This window comes from Ranitomeya variabilis, chromosome 1, assembly GCF_051348905.1.
Source record: "Ranitomeya variabilis isolate aRanVar5 chromosome 1, aRanVar5.hap1, whole genome shotgun sequence".
Classification (NCBI taxonomy): domain Eukaryota; kingdom Metazoa; phylum Chordata; class Amphibia; order Anura; family Dendrobatidae; genus Ranitomeya; species Ranitomeya variabilis.
Genome location: NC_135232.1, coordinates 568,597,882 through 568,621,810, shown reverse-complemented (window position 1 = coordinate 568,621,810; position 23,929 = coordinate 568,597,882). Strand labels below are relative to the sequence as shown.

The 23,929-nt window shown below is 44.5% G+C and overlaps 1 protein-coding gene across 1 annotated transcript in view; it reads right to left on the bottom strand.

Annotated features, from left to right (window-relative positions):
• Nucleotides 1-23,929, bottom strand: part of LOC143768707 (uncharacterized) — a 68,397-nt gene that overhangs the window by 4,625 nt on the left and 39,843 nt on the right. The window contains exons 4-5 of the mRNA XM_077257363.1: nt 13,301-13,414; nt 4,615-5,518 (exon numbers count right to left, since the gene is read on the bottom strand). Of these exons, the coding sequence (XP_077113478.1) occupies nt 4,629-5,518; nt 13,301-13,414 (1,004 nt within the window). The 3' untranslated portion in view covers nt 4,615-4,628. The remainder of the gene's footprint in view (nt 1-4,614; nt 5,519-13,300; nt 13,415-23,929) is intronic.

Below are 23,929 nucleotides of genomic sequence, written 5' to 3'. Positions count from 1 at the left end.
TGATCTAATACTGGAGATACCAGGGGTGCTGAGGTAAGTAGAATCTGCCCAAACTGCTGTCCACCCTGTATATCCAATCTAATACTGGAGATACCAGGAGTGCTGAGGTAAGAAGATGTTGCTCATACTGCTGTCCACCATATCTATATGATCTGATATTGGAGATACCAGGAGTGCTGAAGTAACGAGAGGCTGCTCACACTGCTGTCAACCTTGTCTATCTGATCTAATACTAAAGAAACCAGGGGTGCTGAGGTAAGAAGAGGCTGCTCACACTACTGTCTATGCTGTCTATCTGATCTAATACTGGAGATACTGGAGGTGCTGAGGTAAGAAAAGGCCCCTCACACTGCTGTCCACCCTGTCTATCTGATCTAATACTGGAGATACTAGGAGTTCTGCGGTCAGAAGAGGCTGCTCAAACTGCTGTCCACTCTGTCTATCTTATCTGATACTGGAGGTACCAGAAGTGCTGTGGTCAGAAGAGGCAGCTCACACTGCTGTCCACCCTATCTTATCTGATACTGGAGATACCAGGAGTGAGGAAAAGAGGCTGCTCACACTGTTTCCACCTTGTCTATCTGATCTAATACTGGAGAAACCAGGGATGCTGAGGTAAGAAGAGGCTGCTCACACTACTGTCCATGCTGTCTATCTGATCTGATACTGGAGATACCAAAGGTGCTGAGGTAAGAAAAGGCTGCTCACACTGCTGTCCAACCTGTCTATCTGATCTAATACTGGAGATACCAGAGGGGCTGAGGTAAGAGGTTGCTCACACTACCGTCCGTCTTATCTAATACTGGAGATACCAGAAGTGTAGAAGTAAGAAGATAAGAAAAGGCTACTCACACTACTGTCCACCCTGTCTATTCAATCTAATACTGGAGATACCAGGAGTTCTGCAGTCAGGCGAGGCTGTTCAAACTGCTGTCCACCCTGTCTATCTTATCTGATACTGAAGCTACCAGAAATGTTGAGGTAAGAAGAGGCTGCTCACACTGCTGTTCACCCTATCTGATCTAATACTGGAGATACCAGGAGTGCTGAGATAAGAAGAGGCTGCTCACACTACTGTCCATGCTGTCTCTCTGATCTAATACTGGAGATACCAGAGGTGCTGAGATTAGAAGAGGCTGCTCACACTGCTGTCCACCTTGTTTATCTGTTCTAATACTGGGGATAACATGGATGCTGAGTTAAGAAGAGGCTTCTCAAATTGCTGTCCACCCTGTCTATCTGATGTAATACTGGAGATACAAGGAGTGGTTAGATAACAAGAGGCTGCACACACTGCTGTCCACTTTATCTATCTGATAGTGAGATACCAGGGGTGCCGAGGTAATGCAAGGCTGCATATATTGCTGTCCACCCTGTCTATCTGATCTGATACTGGAGATACCAGGAGTACTGAGATAAAAGGCTGCTAAAAGTACTGAATACCATGTCTATCTGTTCTTGTACTGGAGATACCAGGAGTGCTAAGGTAAGAAGAGGCTGCTTACACCTGTCTACCCTAGCTGATTTAATATTGGAGATTCCAGGAGCGCTGAGGTAAGAGGCTGCTCACTCTGTTGTCCACCCTGTCTATATGATCTAATACTGATAACATCAGGAGTGCTAAAGTAAGAGGCTGCTCACATTGCTGTCCACCCTATCTGATATTGAAGGTACCAGGAGTGCTGAGGTAAAAGGCTGCTCACACTGCTGTCCGCCATGTCTATATGATCTAATACTGGAGATAAAAGGAGTGCTGAGGTAAAAGGCTGTTCACACTGCTGTCCACCCTGTCTATATGATCGAATACAGAAACCACCAGGACTGCTGAGGTAAGAAGAGGTTACTCACACTGCTATCCACCCCCTGTTTATCTGATCTAATATCTGATCTAATACTGGAGATAATAGTAGTGCTGAAGTAACAAGAGGCTGCTCACACTGCTGTCCACTCTGTCTATCTGATCTGATACTGGAGATGCCAGTGGTGCTCAAGTAACAAGAGGCTGCTCACACTGCTGTCCACACTGTCTATCTGAAATGATACTAGAGATACCAGGGGGCTGAGGTAAGAAGAGGCTGCTAAGACTGCTGGCCTTCCTGTATCTGATCTGATGCTGTCCACCCTGTCTTTCTGCTCTAATAGTGGATATAATTAACATTATTTTATCTTTTTATTATTTTATATTTTTATCTTTCTTTATTTTTATTTTTCTACAAGATTTCAGTTTATTTTTCAATGGAATTGTACAGATTATGGGTGATGTTAAAGGTGGAAAAAGTTGGGTGTTTTTAGCTGTGTGTTTTGGGTCATTATCCAGTTGCAAGACCCATGACGTGCGACTGAGACTTTCTGACACTGGGCAGCACATTTCTCTCTAAAATCCCGATAATCTTGAGATTTTATTGTACCCTGCAAAGATTCTAGACACCCTGTGCCAGATGCAGCAAAGCAGCCACAGAACATAACAGAGCCTCCTCCATGTTTCACAGTAGGGACATTGTTCTTTTCTAGATATGCTTCATTTTTCCATCTGTGAACATAGATCTCATGTGCTTTGCCAAAACGTTACATTTTTGTCTCATTTGTCCATATGACATTCTCCCATAAGCTTTGTGGCTTGTCAACATGTAGTTTGGCAAATTCCAGTCTGGCTTTTTAAGATATTTTCTCAACAATGGTAATATGTGCAACTGTAGTCACAAGAACATCAAGCTGCTTGAGGATGGTGTTATAACTTTTACCTTTAACATGTTTGTCTATAATTTTCTTCCTAATCTCCTGAGCCAACTCTTTCCTTCACTTCCTCTGGTCCATGTTGAGTGTGATACACACCATGCAAACAAACAGCACAGTGAGTATCTGTAGCCCTATATAGAGGCCCACTCACTGATTCCAAGATTGTAGACACCTGTGATGCTAGTTAGTGGACATACCTTTACTTAACATGGCCCTTTTGTCACATATTTTCAGCGGTACCATCATTTCTGTCCAGGCCTATGTCATGTGTTTTATTTTTTTTTCAATTCTGTAGAAGCATGGTTGACTAGCAATGTCTGACTTTCATTTGTTCATTTTCATAGATCTTTTATTTATTATTACTTTTGTCAGTTATTTCTGTGACCATTGTGGGTTTTTCTGTCATTAAACGAGGGGTACCAACAATTTTGACCACGTGTGTAACTCTGTATGTTTCATAGTGGCTTTGCTTGGAATGACAACTCATTACATTACTCATTCATACAATGTGACTAAGCTGCAGTAGCATGTACAGCCACAATCATAAGTATGGAACTATGCCTAGAAAGAAAGAGTTGCAGCATTCGCGACTACTTCAAGCGGATTTTGGGAGCCAAGAGTTGGACCTTCACTGTTCTAACATCAATGGCTTATCATCATATTTAGAGTTCCAGACCAATGAGAATTTCGTTAACGATAAAAGTCAATTTTTTTTAGCAGGTCCCCAATGTTGTGGTAATCAGTGTGAGAGATTGCCAGCGCACCTTACGTGTAGCTACAGGGTCACGCAAGTACAGCGTTTTGTAGTTTTGTGGTGTGGACTTCCTTTTAACTGGGCATATTGACATGGGTTTTCTGTAATGGGCAGTATATAGCTAAAAAAAAAAAAATATTCTCATAGCTACTCAAAGGGATCAAAATCAACTTATCAAAAGTTAGTGATGATGTCTGAAGGCAAAAAATAAGTTTCAGACCATGAATGTCTCTTAAGACAATATTTAGAACTGCAATAGTGTAGGAAGATGGACCGGGCCGGTGATGCTTCTCTCGTGCCGGTTCCGGAACTATCGAGGCTGTCACCATTGTTGCTGGGGGGAAAGCTTTCCAACTCGGACAGACCTTTGCACTCAACTGTAGGGTGCATGTCAGGGATAAAAGGGGTGGTGCGCGGGAAAGCGGAACACTTGGCGGGAAGAAAGAGCATGCAGCAGAAGGTCGACTCACTCTCTGTTGGGCAATGTGATAGTGCAGTCCCACGATGCAGCACCACATTGACCATGAGGGACATAAATATGTGTGTCCGTTCACCCCAACGACCGAAGATCTGACCCGCATCGTTCCGCCGACTGCCGTGAGTGCGCAGCCTAAATCTGACCTGGCGGACTGCCGAGAACCGGGTAGCTTCATCCCCGCCACCAGCACTGTTCGGAGACATCTTCCGGTGGTGTCAGAGACTGCTTCACTTCGTGGACGTTGCCGTGGTAACCCGTTACCTCGCCTTAGGGAACCAGGACATGCCGTTTCCGTCCTGAGACAGTTCATCACCTTCTTTCAAGAACAGGCCAGAGACTTCATGCGTCACTGTAGGATTTCAAGCTTCCACATCCCGGAAACCATCAGACTGATAAGTTTACCAGTTTCATAACCGTTTGTTCCTACCCTGACACAACATCCAGTTTTACTTTCATCTTAACCCTTTTTCTTCCTGTGTGGAGTAACCCTTGTAATAATCCCTTTAACTCTTGTCCTGCTTCCTGTTCGTCACTGCATCTCGCGTTCCTGCTATCTTACAATACAATGATAAATATACATATATTGTACATATCTACATAATACAGTCAAGTTAAAATGGTTGGCATAAGTTCTAAAGAGGCCTACATGTCTCCAGGTGGTCACACAGCCAAGTTCGCCGGGCCTCTCATGTGAATGGTCTGATGCCGAACCAGATGTGAACTTCGAGAGAAGGACTTTCCACATTCGGCACAAGTGAAGGGTCTTTCTCCCGTGTGGACCTTCTGATGTCTAACCAGATGTGAACTGTGACCAAAGCATTTGCCGCATTCTGTGCAGAGATACGGCTTCTCACCGGTGTGGACCCTCTGGTGGATGATGAGGTTTGAGCTGCTGATAAACCTTTTACCACAATCATTACAGCCATACGGCCGCTCTCCTGTGTGGACCCTTTGGTGCATGACCAAGTAAGACCCACTTATGAAGCTTTTTAAGCAAGTTTTGCAAGTATGGGGCCTTTCTCCCGTATGGGTCCGTCTGTGGACAATCAGGCTAGCATTTTGGGTGAAGTTCTTTCCACACTCTTTGCATACGTAAGCTTTTGGTTCTGTCCGAGTCTGTTTGGTTATAATTTTGTCTGATACATATGTGACATGTTTCATGTGTCTAAGGCGGCTGCCACCATTTTTTCCTGTCTTATGTCTAGTAGGAGTCAAACTCATATTATGTTTGACTGAGTTTCTTTCCTCCATATGGGAGTCTTTGTGCACAAGGAATTCTGCCTGTTCCTCAAAGCAGTCACCACATTCGCCACATGTGTACACTTTGGACAATAGACTGCTCTGGTCCTCCACAGCCTCCGAGCTGTCATCTTGCTCCTCAGTGAATGCTAGATCTTCCATATTTGCTGGGCTTTCTCCAGGCATGGACTCCTCAGTTAAACCAGTTGTTAATTTGTCCTGTTTTTTACAGGTTCTGGATGAAGATCTCCTTGAATCTGTAATTGACAGGCTTGGAGAACGGCATCCATCGTCTTTATCTTTGGGATCCCCTGGCACAAATATACAAATAGTTCATATTTTACAAATTTTAGAAAAAAAAGTGAACACGATTTATGTAAACTTTTTTTCCTATTCCCTACGTTACAAGTGCTATAGTTTATAACATTTACTGCTCACTATGCTGAAAATGCAGAAATTATAGGAATCAGAGTGATCACACAATCCATGCAATTATCGATTCCTACTTCTTCATGGCTTCAGCTGCAATTTAAACAAATGGGGCTCAATACACTAAAATGATTAACTGAAAAGGTATGTCTTAACCCCCTTCATGACCAGAGCTTTTTTTGATTTTGCATTTTCATTTTTCGCTCCCCTCCTTTTCTAGGTTCACTAAATGATAAAACTGACCTGCCAATATGATTCTCCAGGTCATTACAAGTTCATAGACACCAAACATGCCTATGTTCTTTTTTATCTAAGTGGTAAAAAAAATTGCAAACTTTGTTTAAAAAAAAAATTGTGCAATATTCCGATACCCGTAGCGTCTCCATTTTTCGTGATCTCAGGTTGAGTGAATGCTTATTTTTTGCGTGCTGAGCTAACGTTTTTAATGATACCATTTTGGTGCAGATACGATCTTTTGATCGCTCGTTATTGCATTTTAATGCAATGCCTCGGCGACCAAAAAAAGTAATTTTGGCGTTTTGACTTTTTTTATCGCTACGCCATTTAGCGATCAGGCTAATGCTTTTTCATTGATAGATCGGGCGATTCTGAACGCGGTGATAACAAATATGTGTATGTTTGATTTGATTTTCATTGTTTTATTTTGAATGGGGCGAAAGGGGAGTGATTTGAACTTTTATTTTTTTTTATATTTTTAAACACTTATTTTTTAACTTTCGCCATGCTTCAATAGTCTCCATAGGAGACTAGAAGCTGCTACAGCTCGGTCGGCTCTGCTACATAGAGGCAATGTTCAGATCGCCTCTATGTAGTAGAATTGCCAAGTTGCTATAAGCACCGACCACTGGGTGGCGCTCACAGCAATCCGGCACTGACAACCATAGAGGTCTCAAGGAGACCTCTGGTTGTCATGCCGATGAACCGATGACCCCCGATCACATGGGTCACTGATGCGCGTATTTCCAGCCTGATGGCCGGAAGCACAATTTAAATGCAGCTATCAGAGTTTGACACCGGCAATTAACTAGTTAATAGTTGACAGCTGACATGTCCCCGGAAAGATGTGGGCTCACCGCTGGAGCCCATATCAAAGGGTGGGATACTGACATCAGCGTACTAATACGTCTGATGTCAGTAAGGGGTTAATCTGCAATGGACCCTACTCGGAAAATAGCACCCATTGTCTTTACCTTCGCACCTCCCTGCTACAATCAAAATGATATTAGTAAATTTACAACTTTTTTTTTTTTTTAATTGTTCATTCCCTACAGTGGGAAAAATAAGTATTTGATACGCTGCCGATTTTGCAAGTTTTCCCACCTACAAAGATTGGAGAGGTCTGTAATTATTATTGTAGATACACTTCACCTGTGAGAGACAGAATCTAAAAATAAAAAACAGAAAAACACATTTTATGATTTTTACATAATTAATTTGCATTTTATTGCATGAAATAAGTATTTGATCACCTACCAACCAGCAGGAATTCTGTCTCTCACAGTCCTGATATTTTTTTTTCAAGAAGTCCTCCTACTCTGTACTCATTACCTGCAATTACTCATTATTAACTGCACCTGTTTGCACTTGTCACCTGTACAAAAGACCCTGTCCAAACACTCAATCACACTCCAATCTCTCCATCATGGCCAAGACCATAGAGCTGTCTAAGGACACTAGGGATAAAATTGTAGACCTGCAGAAGCGTGGGATGGGCTACTGTCACACTGGGTGAGGAAGAAGTAAGTGCACAACTATGGGGAGAGGGAGGGAGGAGGCCAAACACTAGGGAAGTGGGGAGTGGAGACCCCTAGGTAGATCTAAAATCACCCTGTCTGCCCTAAACGTCCCTATCTAGGTTCTGCACCTACCGCGAAGCAAGAACTTAATTCCTGCCTGACCCTAGTTATAGGCCCTGGTTGGGAAGATGGGGTTGGCACTAGTCAGTCCCCTCTACAGCTAAAGACAGAGAGGGTAGACAAACAAGGGGAACTCTTGGCTTGAGAAGACCTACGAGACGTCATGCCAGCAATCCTCCAAGAGTCTTCTGAGAAAGTACTAAGTTAGTACTTTCAACTAGACAGAGACAAGTGAGCGATAATACCAGCAACATTCTGCAGACGGTGAATGAATTAAACCTTCAGCAAGGTGTCTAATTAGCAGCAGAAGGACCACTGGGTCCTAAAGGGAGAAGGATATCGCTCCACAACAGAGATACAAAAATCAAGAAGGTGCTTGAGCTAATCGAAAAGACCTTCTATAGCCAGATCCAGGATGAGTGTCAGCCACCCCTGACACACCCGTAACACCCACCCATAAGCACAAATGCTAAACGGGCACATTTCCAGGCTCCTTGCCAAGGAAATGTTGCCATTTAGGCTCTTAGACACAGATGATTTCCGCCGACTCATGGCGGCAGCTATTATTCAGTACTTGGTCCCCACCCATCACTTTTTCTCCCGGTGCGGTGTCCCCACCTTGTATTATCATGTGTCCAGGAATAGAGATGAGCGAATTTTCTTGGGTTCCCTCTCATTCGGCAAGCTATAGCAGTTGCCGAATAAGCTGCAGAAGGAATCCAGCTTCCTGGATAGCGCCGGCCGATCAGCTGATCGGCGCCGCAGCTGCATGTGTCGTGGCTGTGTCACAGTCATGACACATGCATGAAGAGCCTGTTTGTTGGGCTCTCCATGCATGTGTCGTGACTGTCACAAAGCCGCAACACATGCAGCTGCAGCGCCGATCAGCTGGCACAATCCACGAAGCCTGGTTTCCTCTGCAGCTTATTCGGCAAGCGCTATAGCTTGCCCAATAAGAGGGAACCCGAGCAAATTCACTCATCTCTATCCAGGAACATTACCCGTGCCCTTACCAACGCACTTACTGGCATTGGCCATTTGACGGCTGACAAGCGCTTGTGACCAGGGACGCTACTTTTCCCTGAGGGCACACTGGGTGAACTTAGTGGAGGCTGGGGCTGGGCCACACCCTGGAACTGTGCATGTACTTGCGATGTCAAGTATTGCTGGCCCTACTTCTATTAGGGTTTCCTCTACCTACTACAGCAGTTCCTGCACCCCCTCCTGCTCCTAATCATCCTCTATCTCCGATGTGGTATCTCAGAGCACATCAGCCGGAAGCAGACTCTGCAGCACTGCCTTAGTGAAGCAACAACAGGCTCTGCTGAAGCTAATTTGTTTAGGAGACAAACCGCACACAGCGGCAGAGTTAATCCTCCAAGAGTCTTCTGAGAAAGCACTAACCGACTGTTAGTTATTCCAACTAGCAACATACTGCCGAAGCTGAATTAATTAAACCTTCAGCAAGGTGCCTAATTAAAAGCAGAAGGTTGAGATAACCGTTGGGTCCTAAAAGGAGAGGGATATCGCTACACAGCAGAGATACAAAAATATAGAAGGTGCTTGAGCTAATCGTAATGACCTTCTGCAGCCAGATCCAGGATGACTGTCAGTTACCCCTGACACACCCGTGACAGCTACAGGACAATAGGCAAGCAGGTTGGTAAGAAGGCAACAACTGTTGGCACAATTAAATTGAAAAAACATAAGATAACTGTCAATCTTCCTCAGTCTGGGGCCTCCATGAATGATCTCACCTAGTGGGGTAAGTATGATTGTGAGAAACGTTAGTAATCAGCCCAGAACTACATGGGAGGACCTGGTCAATGACCTGAAGAGAGCTGGAACCACAGTCTCAAACATTACCATTAGTAACACACTACGCCGTCATGGATTAAAATCTTGCAAAGCACGCAAGGTCCCCCAATTTACACCAGTACATGTCCAGGCCCGTTTGAAGTTTGCCAATAACTATCTAGAGGATTCAGAGAAGCCAAGGGAGAAGGTTATCTGGTCAGATGAGACCAAAATGGAACTTTTTGGTATCAACTCCACTAGCCATACTTGGAGGAAAAAGAAGGATGAGTACAATCCCAAGAACACCGTCTCAACAGTGAAGCATGGTGGGGAAACATCATACTTTGAGGGTACTTTTCTGCAAAGGGGACATGATGACTGCAACAAAATGAAGAGAAGATGGATGAGGTCATGTATCGTGAGATTTTTGAGAACATCCTCCTTTCATTCAAAACAGCATTGAAGATGAGTCATGGCTGGGTCTTCTAGGATGACAATGACCCAAAACATGCAGCCAGGGCAACTAAGGAGTGGCTCCGAAAGAAGCATTTCAGGGTTCTGGAGTGGCCTAGCCAGTTTCCAGACCTTAATCCAATAGAAAATCTTTGGAGGAAGCTGAAACTCAATGTTCCCCAACGACAGCCTCAAAACCTGAAAGAATACAGATAATAAATGGGAAATGTTTAAGAACATCCTAAATAGGCACTGTAAGTATTTTATATCTTGTGGGCATAAAAGGACAAGAAATAGGAAAAACCCAATGTGGCTAAACAAAGAAGAAAGAGGGGCAATTAAGAGTAAAAAGAAAGCATTTAAACTACCAAAGCAGGATGGCACCGTTTAAGCTCTAAAAACTATAGGGAGAAAAATACTGTATCTAAAAAAACTAACTAAAGCTGCCAAAAAGGAAACAGAGAAGCACATTGCTAAGGAGAGTAAAACTAATCTTAAACTGCTCTACAACTATATCAATAGTAAAAGAATCAAAAGTGAAAGTGTAGGCCCCTTACAAAAAATTATGAGTAAAGAATGGTTGTAGATGATGAGGAAAAAGCTAATATATTAAACACCCTCTTTTCCACGGTATTCACGGTGGAAAATAAAATGATAGGTGAAATGCCAAGAGACAAAGAAAGCCCTATATATTAAGGGTCACCAATCTAACCCAAGAAGTGGTGCAAAACCGGCTAAATAAGATTAAAATAGATAAATCTCCGGGTCCAGATGGCATACACCCACGAGTACTAAGAGAACTAAGTAATGTAATAGACAAACCATTATTTCTTATCTTTAGGGACTCTACAGTTATGGGGTCTGTTCCACAGGACTGGTGCATAGCAAATGTGGTACCAATATTCACAAAGGGCTCTAATAGTGAACCTGGAAATTATAGGCCAGTAAGTCTAACCTCTATTGTTGGTAAAATATTTGAAGGGTTTCTGAGGGATGTTATTCTGGATTATCTCAATGAGAATAACTGTTTAACTCCATATCAGCATGGGTTTATGAGGAAATGTTCCTGTCAAACCAATCTAATCAGTTTTTATGAAGAGGTAAGCTACAGACTCGACCAAGGTGAGTTATTGAACGTGGTATATCTTGATTTTTCGAAAGCGTTTGTTTGATACTGTGCCACACAAGAGGTTGGTACACAAAATGAGAATGCTGGGTCTGGGGGAAAATGTGTGTAAATGGGTAAGTAACTGGCTTAGTGATAGAAAGCAGAGGGTGGTTATAAATGGTATATTCTCTAACTGGGTTGCTGTGACCAGTGGGGTACCGCAGGGGTCGGTGTTGGGACCTATGATGATACAAAACTGTGCAAAGCAGTCAATACAAGAGAAGATAGTATTCTGCTACAGATGGATCTGGATAAGTTGGAAACTTGGGCTGAAAGGTGGCAGATGAGGTTTAACAATGATAAATGTAAGGTTATACACATGGGAAGAAGGAATCAATATCACCATTACACACTGAATGGGAAACCACTGGGTAAATCTGACATGGAGAAGGACTTAGTTAAGAATAAACATACCTGGAGCAGCGAGTGCCAGGCAGCGGCTGCCAAGGCAAACAGGATCATGGGGTGCATTAAAAGAGGTCTGGATACACATTATGAGAGCATTATACTGCCTCTGTGCAAATCCCTGGTTAGACCGCACATGGAGTACTGTGTACAGTTTTGGGCACCGGTGCTCAGGAAGGCTATAATGAAACTAGAGCGAGTACAAAGGAGGGCAACAAAATTAATAAAGGGGATAGGGGAACTACAATACACAGAGAGATTAGCACAACTAGGATTATTTATTCTAGAAAAAAGAAGACTGAGGGGCGATCTAATAACCATGTATAAGTACTGTATATAACGGGACAATACAAATGTCTCTCCGAGGATCTGTTTATACAAAGGAATGTGACGGTCACAAGAGGGCATTCTCTGCATCTGGAGGAGAGAAGGTTTTTCCACCAACATACAAGAGGATTTTTTACTGTTAGAGCAGTAAGAATCTGACATTTTTTGCCTGAGGAGTTGGTGATGGCAACTCAGTCGAGGGGTTCAAGAGAGGCCTGGATGTCTTCCTGGAGAGTAACAATATTGTATCTTACAGTTATTAGGTTCTTTAGAAAAACGTAGATCTGGGGATATACGGAATATAGGCTGAACTGGATGGACAAATGTCTTTTTTGGCCTTGCTAACCATGTTACTATGTTAAGATCTGTATGGAGGAGTGGGCCAAAATCCCTGCTGCAGTGTGTGCAAACTTCGTCAAGAACTACAGGAAACATCTGACCTCTGTAATTGCAAAGAAAGTTTCTGCACCAAATATTAAGTCTTGCATTTCTTTTGTATCAAATGCTTATTTCATGCAATAAAATGCTAATTATGCAAAAATCATACAATGTGATTGTCATGGGTGTGTCAGAGGCTGCAGACCGTTGCTCTGCATGTGACTGCAGAAGGTCTCAGCAGTTTGCTTAGCAGACTTCTTCCTGGTCCTTCTGACTCTAGGACCCAGTGACAGCCTTCCCCTAGTTCTAGTTCATACACCTGGACCGGGGTGTTTATAACTCCAAGCTTGCTGCTGGGAGTTGTCGGCGATATTTCCATTTCCCTGTTGAGGCTTGGAGCCATAGCAGTTGGCTATCTTCCTCTTTGGTGTTTGGACGAAGTCTGTGCTTCTCTCTGAATCTACTCAAGCTAAGTGTTCCCCTTGCTTGTGTATCCCATTTGTCTTTATTTATAGTGGGGATCGACCAGCGTCACCCAGTCCTTCCCTAAGCAGGGCTTAATGCTAGGGTCAGGCAAGGTTTAGGTATTCTGCTTGGCGATAGGTGCAGAACCTATATAGGGACGTTTAGGGCAGACAGGGTGACGTTAGGTGTGCCTAGCGGTCTTCACTCGCCCTTCCCTAGTGTTGGGTTCCCTTCCCCTTATCCCTTTGTGTTGCACTTTGTCTTTCCTACACTGTGAGTGACAGTGATTTTTTGGTTTTTATTTTTAGATTCTGTCTCTCAACAGGTGAAGTGTACCTACGATAAAAATTACAGACTTCTCCATTCTTTGATGGTGGGAAAACTTGCAAATTCGGCAGTGTATCAAATACTTATTTTCCCCACTGTATATGAAGACCATTCTATTTCCTAAGTTTCCTGTGCTCTAATTTATAGCCTTTACTGCTCACTATGCCGAAGATGCAGCGGTTATAGGAACTGGAGTGATCACACACTCACAATCACTGATCGCCTACTTCCTCCATCTGGCCTCAACTGAAATATTAACAATAGGGACTTAAGATAATACACTTAAATAGTTAAATCAAAAACTATGCGGCTTTCAAGTTTATGTTATCTCTGAGCACTTCATTATTGTTAATATCTCTGTTTGAAGTCTGTGAACTGAAACATTATCCTATCCAAACCAATGTAGATCTATTCGTGCAGTAGAGATGTTGAAAATGGAGATGAAGTGTTTGGGTGTACTTCTATACCTGAGAGGGTTTGGGCATTCCTTTTTCTTCTATGTGTGTACAAGTCGCTGCTCACACACAACTCTTCTCCGCGATTAATTTTGGGCACGGTCTCTGGTTTCACGTACAGGTAACCTAAAAAAAAGATGAAACATGTGAAGACACAAATATAAAAATATTGCCCGTACCTGGATATCCCATGACTCCTGGGCTGAAAGGGGGTTTAAAGCCCAAAAGTGGGCATTCCTAGGTGGCTCAGCGATAAAACCAATCCCAGTGGCAAGTTCCTTAGTGTGCTTCAAGATTACCCAGTTTTGGGCTTAAACTTGTTTTTTTATTTTTTTCACCCCTCTATAAGCAATTTTCTCTAAGGTCGGTTTCTGATTGTAAGAGGAATATCTTCTGTACATAGCAAAAACAAGAGCTTATTATCCCCCTAGTCTTTCTTACATAGATGGAAAATCATTACATAACAGAAATGAACAGTTTGGCTGGCCTCACACTCAGCGTATATAAATACGGTCCGTTTATTACGGCCGTAATACGCAGAAAAGTCCCCAAAATAGTGATCCGTATGTCATCCGTAGGCAGGGTGTGTCAGCGTATTTTGCGCATGGCATCCTCCGTATGTAATCCGTATGGCATCCGTACTGCGATATTTTCTCGCAGGCTTGCAAAACCGACATCTAATGGATTTATGTGCTCAAATGTTCGTGAAAACATATATACAGTATATATATATATATATATATATATATATATATATATATATATATATATCATTGAGACACATATATATATATTCTGTATTTATATTTACTTCAGCGCGATATATGTGAAAAGCCGGTAATTCAGTTGCCGGCTTTTCATTTCTCCTTCCCAAACCCGACATGATATGAGACATGGTTTACATACAGTAAACCATCTCATATCCCCTTTTTTTTGCATATTCCACACTACTAATGTTAGTAGTGTGTATGTGCAAAATGTAGCTGCTAAAATAAAGGGTTAAATTGCGGAAAAAATTGGCGTGGGCTCCCGTGCAATTTTCTCCGCCAGAGTGGTAAAGCCAGTGACTGAGGGCAGATATTAATAGCCTAGAGAGGGTCCATGGTTATTGGCCCCCCCCTGGCTAAAAATATCTGCCCCCAGCCACCCCAGAAAGGGCACATCTGGAAGATGCACCAATTCTGGCACTTGGCCTCTCTCTTCCCACTCCCGTGTAGTGGTGGGATATGAGGTAATGAAGGGTTAATGTCACCTTGCTATTGTAAGGTGACATTAAGCCAGATTAATAATGGAGAGGCGTCAATTATGACACCTATCTATTATTAATCCAATTGTATGAAAGGGTTACAAAAACACACACACGTTATTAAAAAGTATTTTAATGAAATAAACACACCGGTGGTTTTAATATTTTATTGGTCTCTCAATCCACCTGAAAACCCTCGCTTGGAAAAATAATAAACCAACAATATACATACTGTAGCATGGCTAAAGGGTGTGTAGTCGACGGGAGGTATGTGCCACATAAGTGCCTTGTTGCTGTAATGTAGCCCGGAGTATTTCTTTGTTGTATATTACCATGTAGATATGTGTGTTCCAGGACCTGTGGCGATGTCAGACCACATGGCTAATCATGTGATGGGTTACTGGGTGTGGTTAGCTTTATATAAGACAGGCTAATGCTTAACACAGTGGATATGTGTGGAGGTGCTAGTCTCCAGTGTGTGCGAAGGCTCGAGGTCTGAGTCTGAAGGAATGGACACTTGTTTTTTTTCCTTTGCCTAAGCTAAAGGCTATTTGTTTCCTGTGTTTCTACTTGGTTTATGACGCAATAAACCTTTGAACTTTTGTTGGAACCTGCCTCCTAAGTGTCAGCCATCGCACCTGAGTGAGTAAAATCCCTACAATTGGTGGTAAATTCCTAGAAGGGAATTTAGGACCTGAGGGATGACGTCGCGGCTTGTGATTGGTCGCGTGGCGGTCACATGAGCGGCACGCGACCAATCAGAAGCCGTGACGTCATGGAAGGTACTGAACGCGCTCATTTTAAACAAAGCAGGCTGCCGGTTACCAGCGGTGATGTCCAGGCTGCGTCGGAGAGGTGAGTATATCAATATTTTTTATTTTAATTCTTTATTTTGCACATTAATATGGTCCCGATACCGATTCCCGATACAACAAAAGTATCGGATCTCGGTATCGGAATTCCGATACGGCAAGTATCGTCCGATACCCGATACTTGCGGTATCGGAATGCTCAACACTATTCATGAGCAAAGTGATGAGGGAGTTGTGCAAAGCCCTGAAAATCTCCCAGTTGAGGATCTCGGTGTACCATCCCCAGTCAGATGGCCTTGTTGAGAGATTTAATAAGACACTGAAGAGCATGCTGAGAAAAGCTATAGAGAAAGATGGTAGAGACTGGGATTGTCTCTTACCCTACCTGATGTTTTCCATTCGTGAAGTCCCACAGGCCTCCACAGGGTTCTCACCGTTTGAGCTTCTATATGGCCGACATCCGCGAGGACTCCTGGATATAGCCAAGGAAACCTGGGAAGCCGAAGTCACGCCCCACAGAAGCGTCATTGAGCATGTGGCCCTGATGCAGCAGAGGATTGCAAAGGTGATGCCTATTGTGAAAGAACACCTCCTCCAGGCACAAGAAGCTCAGGCCAGAGTCTACAACCGGTCTGCAAGAGTGAGGCAGTTCAATCCGGGAGACCGAGTTCTTGTATTAGTTCCGACGGTGGAGAGCAAGTTCTTGGCCAAATGGCAAGGGCCATATGAGGTTGTCGAGAAACTTGGTGAAGTAAATTATAAAATTCACCAACCAGGAAGACGGAAACCATTCCAAGTATACCATGTTAACCTCATCAAGCCGTGGCAAGATAGAGAGCCGACAGTAACTCCATCGTTGTTAAGCATCCCAAAAGGTGAGGTTGGAGCGGTTACTATAGCAGAGACGCTATCGAAGACCCAGAAACAGCAGTGCCGGGAGTTACTCCAGAAAAACAGGGACCTGTTTTCAGAGTTACCAGGACACACGAAGGTCATAGAGCACGAGGTCCTAACAGAGCCACATGTGCGGGTGAACGTGAAGCCCTATCGTATTCCTGAGGCTCGTCGAGAAGTTATCTCCAAGGAAGTGGAGCGTATGTTGAAGCTTGGAGTCATTGAGGAATCCAAAAGCGGTTGGTCGAGCCCAATTGTCCTGGTCCCAAAACCTGATGGAGAGTGGAGGTTCTGCAATGACTATCGGAAGTTGAATGAGGTCTCCAAGTTTGACGCTTATCCCATGCCCCGCGTTGATGAGCTCATCGAAAGGCTTGGGCACGCCAGATATATATCCACCTTGGATTTGACAAAGGGGTATTGGCAGATCCCCATGGCACAGGAAGCCAAGGAGAAGACGGCCTTTTCGACACCTGATGGATGCTTCCAGTATGTCCGGATGCCGTTTGGCCTACAGGAAGCTCCGGCGACCTTCCAGAGGGCTATGGATAGAGTCCTTGCACCCCATAAGGCCTACGCTGCTGCGTACCTAGATGATATCGTCATCTTTAGCCCGGACTGGGAGAGTCATCTGGAGAAAGTCCAAGCAGTGTTTAATGCTCTAAGAGAGGCGGGGTTTACAATAAACCCGAAGAAGTGTGCCTTGGGTAAGGAAGAAGCTAAATACCTAGGCTATATAGTGGGTCGTGGAGAAATAAAGCCCCAAATCAGGAAAGTGGAGGCAATCCAAACATGGCCGAAACCACTCTCCAAAAAGCAAGTTAAAGCCTTTCTGGGAATCGTGGGATATTACAGGAGGTTCATCCCGAACTTCGCCACAGTGGCTGCGCCTCTGACTGATCTGCTAAAGGGGACAAAATCGGTGATGGTTAAATGGTCTGAAGAGACAGAGTCAGCCTTCCAAGAGTTGAAAGGGGCTCTATGTAAGCAGCCCGTTCTGATGGCCCCAGACTTTAATAAAGAATTTATTCTTCAGACAGATGTCTCAGATGTTGGGGTAGGAGCAGTCCTTTCCCAAGAGCTACATGGGGAGGAGCATCCTGTTCTCTATCTGAGTAGAAAGCTGTCCTCATCTGAGAAGAACTACTCAGTCGTGGAAAAAGAGTGTTTGGCCATAAAGTGGGCGGTGGACACGTTACGGTACTATGTGCTGGGTCATAAATTCAGACTGATATCTGACCATGCCCCACTAAGATGGATGAGGGAAACAAAGGGTAGAAATGAAAGGGTCACCCGTTGGTTCTTAGCCCTGCAGGACTTCAGTTTCCATGTGGAACATAGGGCCGGAAAGCTGCACGGTAATGCGGATGCCCTATCAAGAATCCCTTGTTTAGTGGGGAAAAGTGCCAAGCCCCACGGCTTTAGGCAGAGGGGGGAGGTATGTAGCATGGCTAAAGGGTGTGTAGTCGACGGGAGGTATGTGCCACATAAGTGCCTTGTTGCTGTAATGTAGCCCGGAGTATTTCTTTGTTGTATATTACCATGTATATATGTGTGTTCCAGGACCTGTGGTGATGTCAGACCACATGGCTAATCATGTGATGGGTTACTGGGTGTGGTTAGCTTTATATAAGACAGGCTAATGCTTAACACAGTGGATTGTCATGATTCCCCAATGGCATGGGAACATCAGAAACACAAAAATAAAAGACTAGCTCTCGGGTGATGGAAACTCAAGCTGACCGTGACCTAAATCTACCACACAACTAACAGTAGCCAGGAAGCATTCCTACGGCTGCCTAGATGCCATGCGCCAGCCGGAGAACTAACTACGCCTGGAAGAGGAAGGAACAGACCTGGCTTACCTCTAGAGAAATTCCCCAAAGATGATAGTAGCCCCCACGTATATTGACGGTGAGTTCAGAGGAAAAGACATACACAGTATGAAGGTAGATTTAGCAAAGCAAGGTCCACTTACTAGATAGAGGAAGGATACAAAAGAGGACTTCACGGTCAGCTGAAAAACCCTTTCAAAAACCCATCCTGAAATTACTTTAAAACTCCTGTGTCAACTCATGACACAGGAGTGGCAATTTCAGTCCACAAGAGCTTCCAGTAACAGGAAATGACAAAACTGTAAACTGGACAAGAAAAACAAAACAATAAGGACAAGAGTCCACTTAGCTGATCACCAGACTAGTAGCAGGAACATGCAACTGAAAGACTCAGGTTACAATGATGACTGGCAAGGAAGTGACTGGAGAGCAAGGCTAAATAGGGAACTCCCAAAACTGATGGAAGCAGGTGAGCTGAGGCAGAAAAGCACACACAAGTCTCCAGTACCACCAGCCACCACCAGGGGAGTCAAAAAGCGGATCACAACAGTACCCCCCCCCCTTAAGGAGGGGGCACCGAACCCTCACAAGAACCGCCAGGGCGACCTGGATGAGCACTATGAAAGGCACGAACCAAATCCGAGGCATGAACATCAGAGGCAGTTACCCAAGAATTATCTTCCTGACCATAGCCCTTCCATTTAACCAGGTACTGGAGTCTCTGCCTGGAAATACGGGAGTCCAAGATCTTCTCTATAACGTACTCCAACTCACCCTCAACCAGCACAGGAGCAGGAGGCCCAGCAGAAGGAACCACCGGCACCTCGTATCTCCGCAACAACGACCGATGGAACACATTATGGATAGCGAAAGATGCCGGAAGGTCCAAACGAAAGGAAACAGGGTTAATAATCTCCAAAATCCTATAGGGACCGATGAACCGAGGCTTAAATTTAGGAGAAGAAACCCTCATTGGGACAAAACGGGAAGACAACCACACCAAGTCCCCAACACGAAGGCGAGGACCAACCTGAAGCTGGCGGTTAGCAAACCGCTGAGTCCTCTCCTGGGACAAATTCAAATTGTCCACCACTTGTTCCCAAATCCGATACAACCGATCCACAACAGCATCTACTCCAGGACAATCCGAAGACTCCACCTGACCAGAAGAAAAACGGGGATGAAACCCCGAATTGCAAAAGAAAGGGGAAACCAAAGTGGCAGAACTGGCCCGATTATTAAGAGCAAACTCCGCCAACGGCAAAAAGGCAACCCAACCATCCTGATCCGCAGACACAAAACACCTCAAATACGTCTCCAAAGTTAGATTAGTTCGCTCCGTCTGGCCATTAGTCTGAGGATGGAAGGCAGATGAAAAAGACAAATCAATGCCCAACCTGGCACAGAATGCCCGCCAAAATCTAGAAACGAACTGGGTACCCCTATCAGAAACGATATTTTCAGGAATACCATGCAAGCGAACCACATTTTGAAAAAACAAAGGAACCAACTCAGACGAGGAAGGCAACTTCGGCAATGGCACCAAATGAACCATCTTAGAAAAACGGTCACACACCACCCAGATAACAGACATCCTCTGAGAGACAGGAAGATCAGAAATAAAGTCCATCGAGATGTGCGTCCAAGGCCTCTTCGGAATAGGCAAGGGCAACAACAACCCGCTAGCCCTAGAACAACAAGGCTTGGCCCGAGCACACACATCACAAGACTGCACAAAAACACGCACATCACGAGACAGAGATGGCCACCAGAAGGATCTAGCCACCAAATCCCTGGTACCAAAAATTCCAGGATGACCCGCCAGCGTAGAAGAATGAACCTCCGAGATGACTCTACTGGTCCAATCATCAGGAACAAACAGTCTACCAGGTGGACAGCGATCAGGTCTATCCGCCTGAAACTCTTGCAAAGCACGTCGCAGATCTGGGGAAATAGCGGATAATATCACCCCATCCTTAAGGATACCTGTAGGTTCCGAATCACCAGGGGAATCAGGCTCAAAACTCCTAGAAAGGGCATCCGCCTTCACATTCTTAGAACCTGGTAGATATGAGACCACAAAATTAAACCGAGAGAAAAACAACGACCAGCGCGCCTGTCTAGGATTCAGGCGCCTGGAAGACTCAAGATAAATCAGATTCTTGTGATCAGTCAAAACCACCACCTGATGTCTAGCACCCTCAAGCCAATGACGCCACTCCTCAAATGCCCACTTCATGGCCAAAAGCTCCCGATTACCGACATCATAATTTCTTTCGGCGGCAGAAAATTTTCGAGAAAAGAACGCACAAGGTCTCATCACTGAGCAATCGGAACTTTTCTGCGACAAAACCGCCCCCGCTCCGATCTCGGAAGCATCGACCTCAACCTGAAAGGGGAGAGAGACATCGGGCTGGCGCAACACAGGGGCAGACGAAAAGCGGCGCTTAAGTTCCCGAAAGGCCTCCACAGCGGCAGAGGACCAATTGGCAACATCAGCACCCTTCTTAGTCAAATCCGTAAGAGGCTTAGCAACACCAGAAAAACCTGTTATAAATCGACGATAAAAATTAGCAAAGCCCAAGAACTTCTGAAGACCCTTTAGAGAAGTAGGCTGCGTCCAGTCACAAATAGCCCGAACCTTGACAGGGTCCATCTCAACAGAAGAAGGGGAAAAAATGTACCCCAAAAAGGAAATCTTTTGAACCCCAAAAACACACTTAGAACCCTTTACACACAGAGAATTCTCCCGCAAGACCTGAAAAACCCTCCTGACCTGCTGAACATGAGACTCCCAGTCCTCAGAAAAAATCAAAATATCGTCCAAATACACAATCATAAATTTATCCAGATATTCATGGAAAATATCATGCATAAAGGACTGAAAAACTGAAGGCGCATTAGAAAGGCCGAAAGGCATTACTAAATACTCAAAGTGGCCCTCAGGCGTATTAAATGCGGTTTTCCACTCATCCCCTTGCTTAATTCGCACCAAATTATATGCCCCACGGAGATCAATCTTGGAGAACCACTTAGCCCCCCTTATGCGAGCAAACAAATCAGTAAGCAGCGGCAACGGATACTGATATTTGACAGTAATTTTATTCAGGAGTCGATAATCAATACAAGGCCTCAGCGAGCCATCCTTTTTAGAGACAAAGAAAAACCCAGCTCCTAAAGGTGATGAAGAAGGACGAATATGTCCCTTTTCCAGGGACTCCTTAACATATTCTCGCATGGCAGCATGCTCAGGTACAGATAGGTTAAACAAACGACCCTTTGGAAATTTACTGCCTGGAATCAGATCTATGGCGCAATCACACTCTCTGTGGGGAGGGAGAGAACCAATTTTAGGCTCTTCAAAAATATCCCCAAAATCCGACAAAAATGCAGGAATCTCAGAGGGAATAGATGACGAGATAGGAACCAAAGGTATGTCCCCATGAGCCCCCCGACATCCCCAGCTTAACACAGACATAGTTTTCCAGTCCAGTACTGGGTTATGAGATTGTAACCATGGTAATCCAAGCACTAAAACATCATGTAAATTATACAACACGAGGAAGCGAATCATCTCCTGATGGTCTGGAGTCATACGCATAGTCACTTGCGTCCAGAACTGTGGTCTATTACAAGCCAGAGGTGTAGAATCAATACCCTTCAGAGGTATAGGGACTTCCAGAGGCTCCAAATCAAACCCACAGCGCCTGGCGAAGGACCAATCCATGAGACTCAGAGCGGCGCCAGAGTCCACATAGGCATCCACGGTAATAACAGATAATGAACAAATCAGAGTTACAGACAGAAGAAATTTAGACTGTAAAGTGCCAATAGAAACAGACTTGTCAACCTTCCTAGTACGTTTAGAGCATGCTGATATAACATGCGCGGAATCACCACAGTAGAAGCACAAGCCATTTTTGCGCCTATAATTCTGCCGCTCGCTTCTTGACAGAATTCTGTCACATTGCATTTTCTCTGGCGTCCCTTCAGAAGATACCGCCAAATGGTGCACGGGTTTGCGCTCCCGCAAACGCCGATCAATCTGAATCGCCATTGTCATGGACTCATTCAGACCTGTGGGCGTAGGAAACCCCACCATGACATCCTTAACGGCATCAGAAAGGCCCTCTCTGAAATTTGCCGCTAGGGCACACTCATTCCACTGAGTAAGCACAGACCATTTACGAAATTTTTGGCAGTATATCTCAGCTTCATCTTGCCCTTGAGACAGGGCTATTAAAGCTTTTTCAGCTTGAATCTCCAAATTAGGTTCCTCATACAGCAACCCTAAAGCCAGAAAAAACGCATCCACATTGAGCAACGCAGGATCCCCTGGTGTCAATGAAAATGCCCAATTTTGAGGGTCACCTCGCAGCAAAGAAATCACAATCTTAACCTGCTGAACAGGATCTCCAGAGGAGTGAGGTCTGAGAGAAAGGAATAATTTACAATTACATTTGAAATTCAGAAACCGAGATCTATCTCCGGAAAATACCTCTGGTGTAGGAATCTTAGGTTCAGAAATAGGAGTACGTATAACATTTCAGTCCACAAGAGCTTCCAGTAACAGGAAATGACAAAACTGTAAACTGGACAAGAAAAACAAAACAATAAGGACAAGAGTCCACTTAGCTGATCAGCAGACTAGTAGCAGGAACATGCAACTGAAAGACTCAGGTTACAATGATGACCGGCAAGGAAGTGACTGGAGAGCAAGGCTAAATAGGGAACTCCCAAAACTGATGGAAGCAGGTGAGCTGAGGCAGAAAAGCACACACAAGTCTCCAGTACCACCAGCCACCACCAGGGGAGCCAAAAAGCGGATCACAACAGTGGATATGTGTGGAGGTGCTAGTCTCCAGTGTGTGCGAAGGCTCGAGGTCTGAGTCTGAAGGAATGGACACTTGTTTTTTTTCCTTTGCCTAAGCTAAAGGCTATTTGTTTCCTGTGTTTCTACTTGGTTTATGACGCAATAAACCTTTGAACTTTTGTTGGAACCTGCCTCCTAAGTGTCAGCCGTCGCACCTGAGTGAGTAAAATCCCTACAATACCTTCAGATGAGCAGTCACGTCCCACGAAGTAAATCCATCTGAAGGGGTTAAATCATTTTACAGCCAGGAGCAGTGCTAAAGCACTCGCTCGTGCCTGTAAACCCCGGGTGCTGAATGGAAAGCAGAGTGATCTGTACTTATATTGAGTCGCGGTGAGGCGCCCTCTGCAGGATGTCCTCATATGAACTCGAGCGTGGGAACTTTTCCAAGGCTCCAGTTCATGAGGACATCCAGCAGAGGGCGCCTCACCGCGAATGAAGGTAACTATAGGTCATTGACCTACATTTCCTTCATTCCCCGGGGTTTACAAGCACGAGCACAGCTGCATTAGCAGAGCTCCTGCCTGTAAAATATTTTAACCCCTTCAGATGGATTTACCTCGTGGGACGTGACAGATCATCAGGAGGTATGTATATTGTTGGTTTATTATTTTTCCAAGCGAGGGTCTTCAGGTGGATTGAGAGAGCAATAAAATATTAAAACCACCGGTGTGTTTATTTCATTAAAATACTTTTTAATAACGTGTGTGTTTTTGTAACCCTTTCATACAATTGGATTAATAATGGATAGGTGTCATAATTGACGCCTCTCCATTATTAATCTGGCTTAATGTCACCTTACAATAGCAAGGTGACATTAACCCTTCATTACCCCATATCCCACCACTACACGGGAGTGGGAAGAGAGAGGCCAAGTGCCAGAATTGGCGCATCTTCCAGATGTGCCTTTTCTGGGGTGGCTGGGGGCAGATGTTTGTAGCCAGGGGGGCCAATAACCATGGACCCTCTCTAGGCTATTAA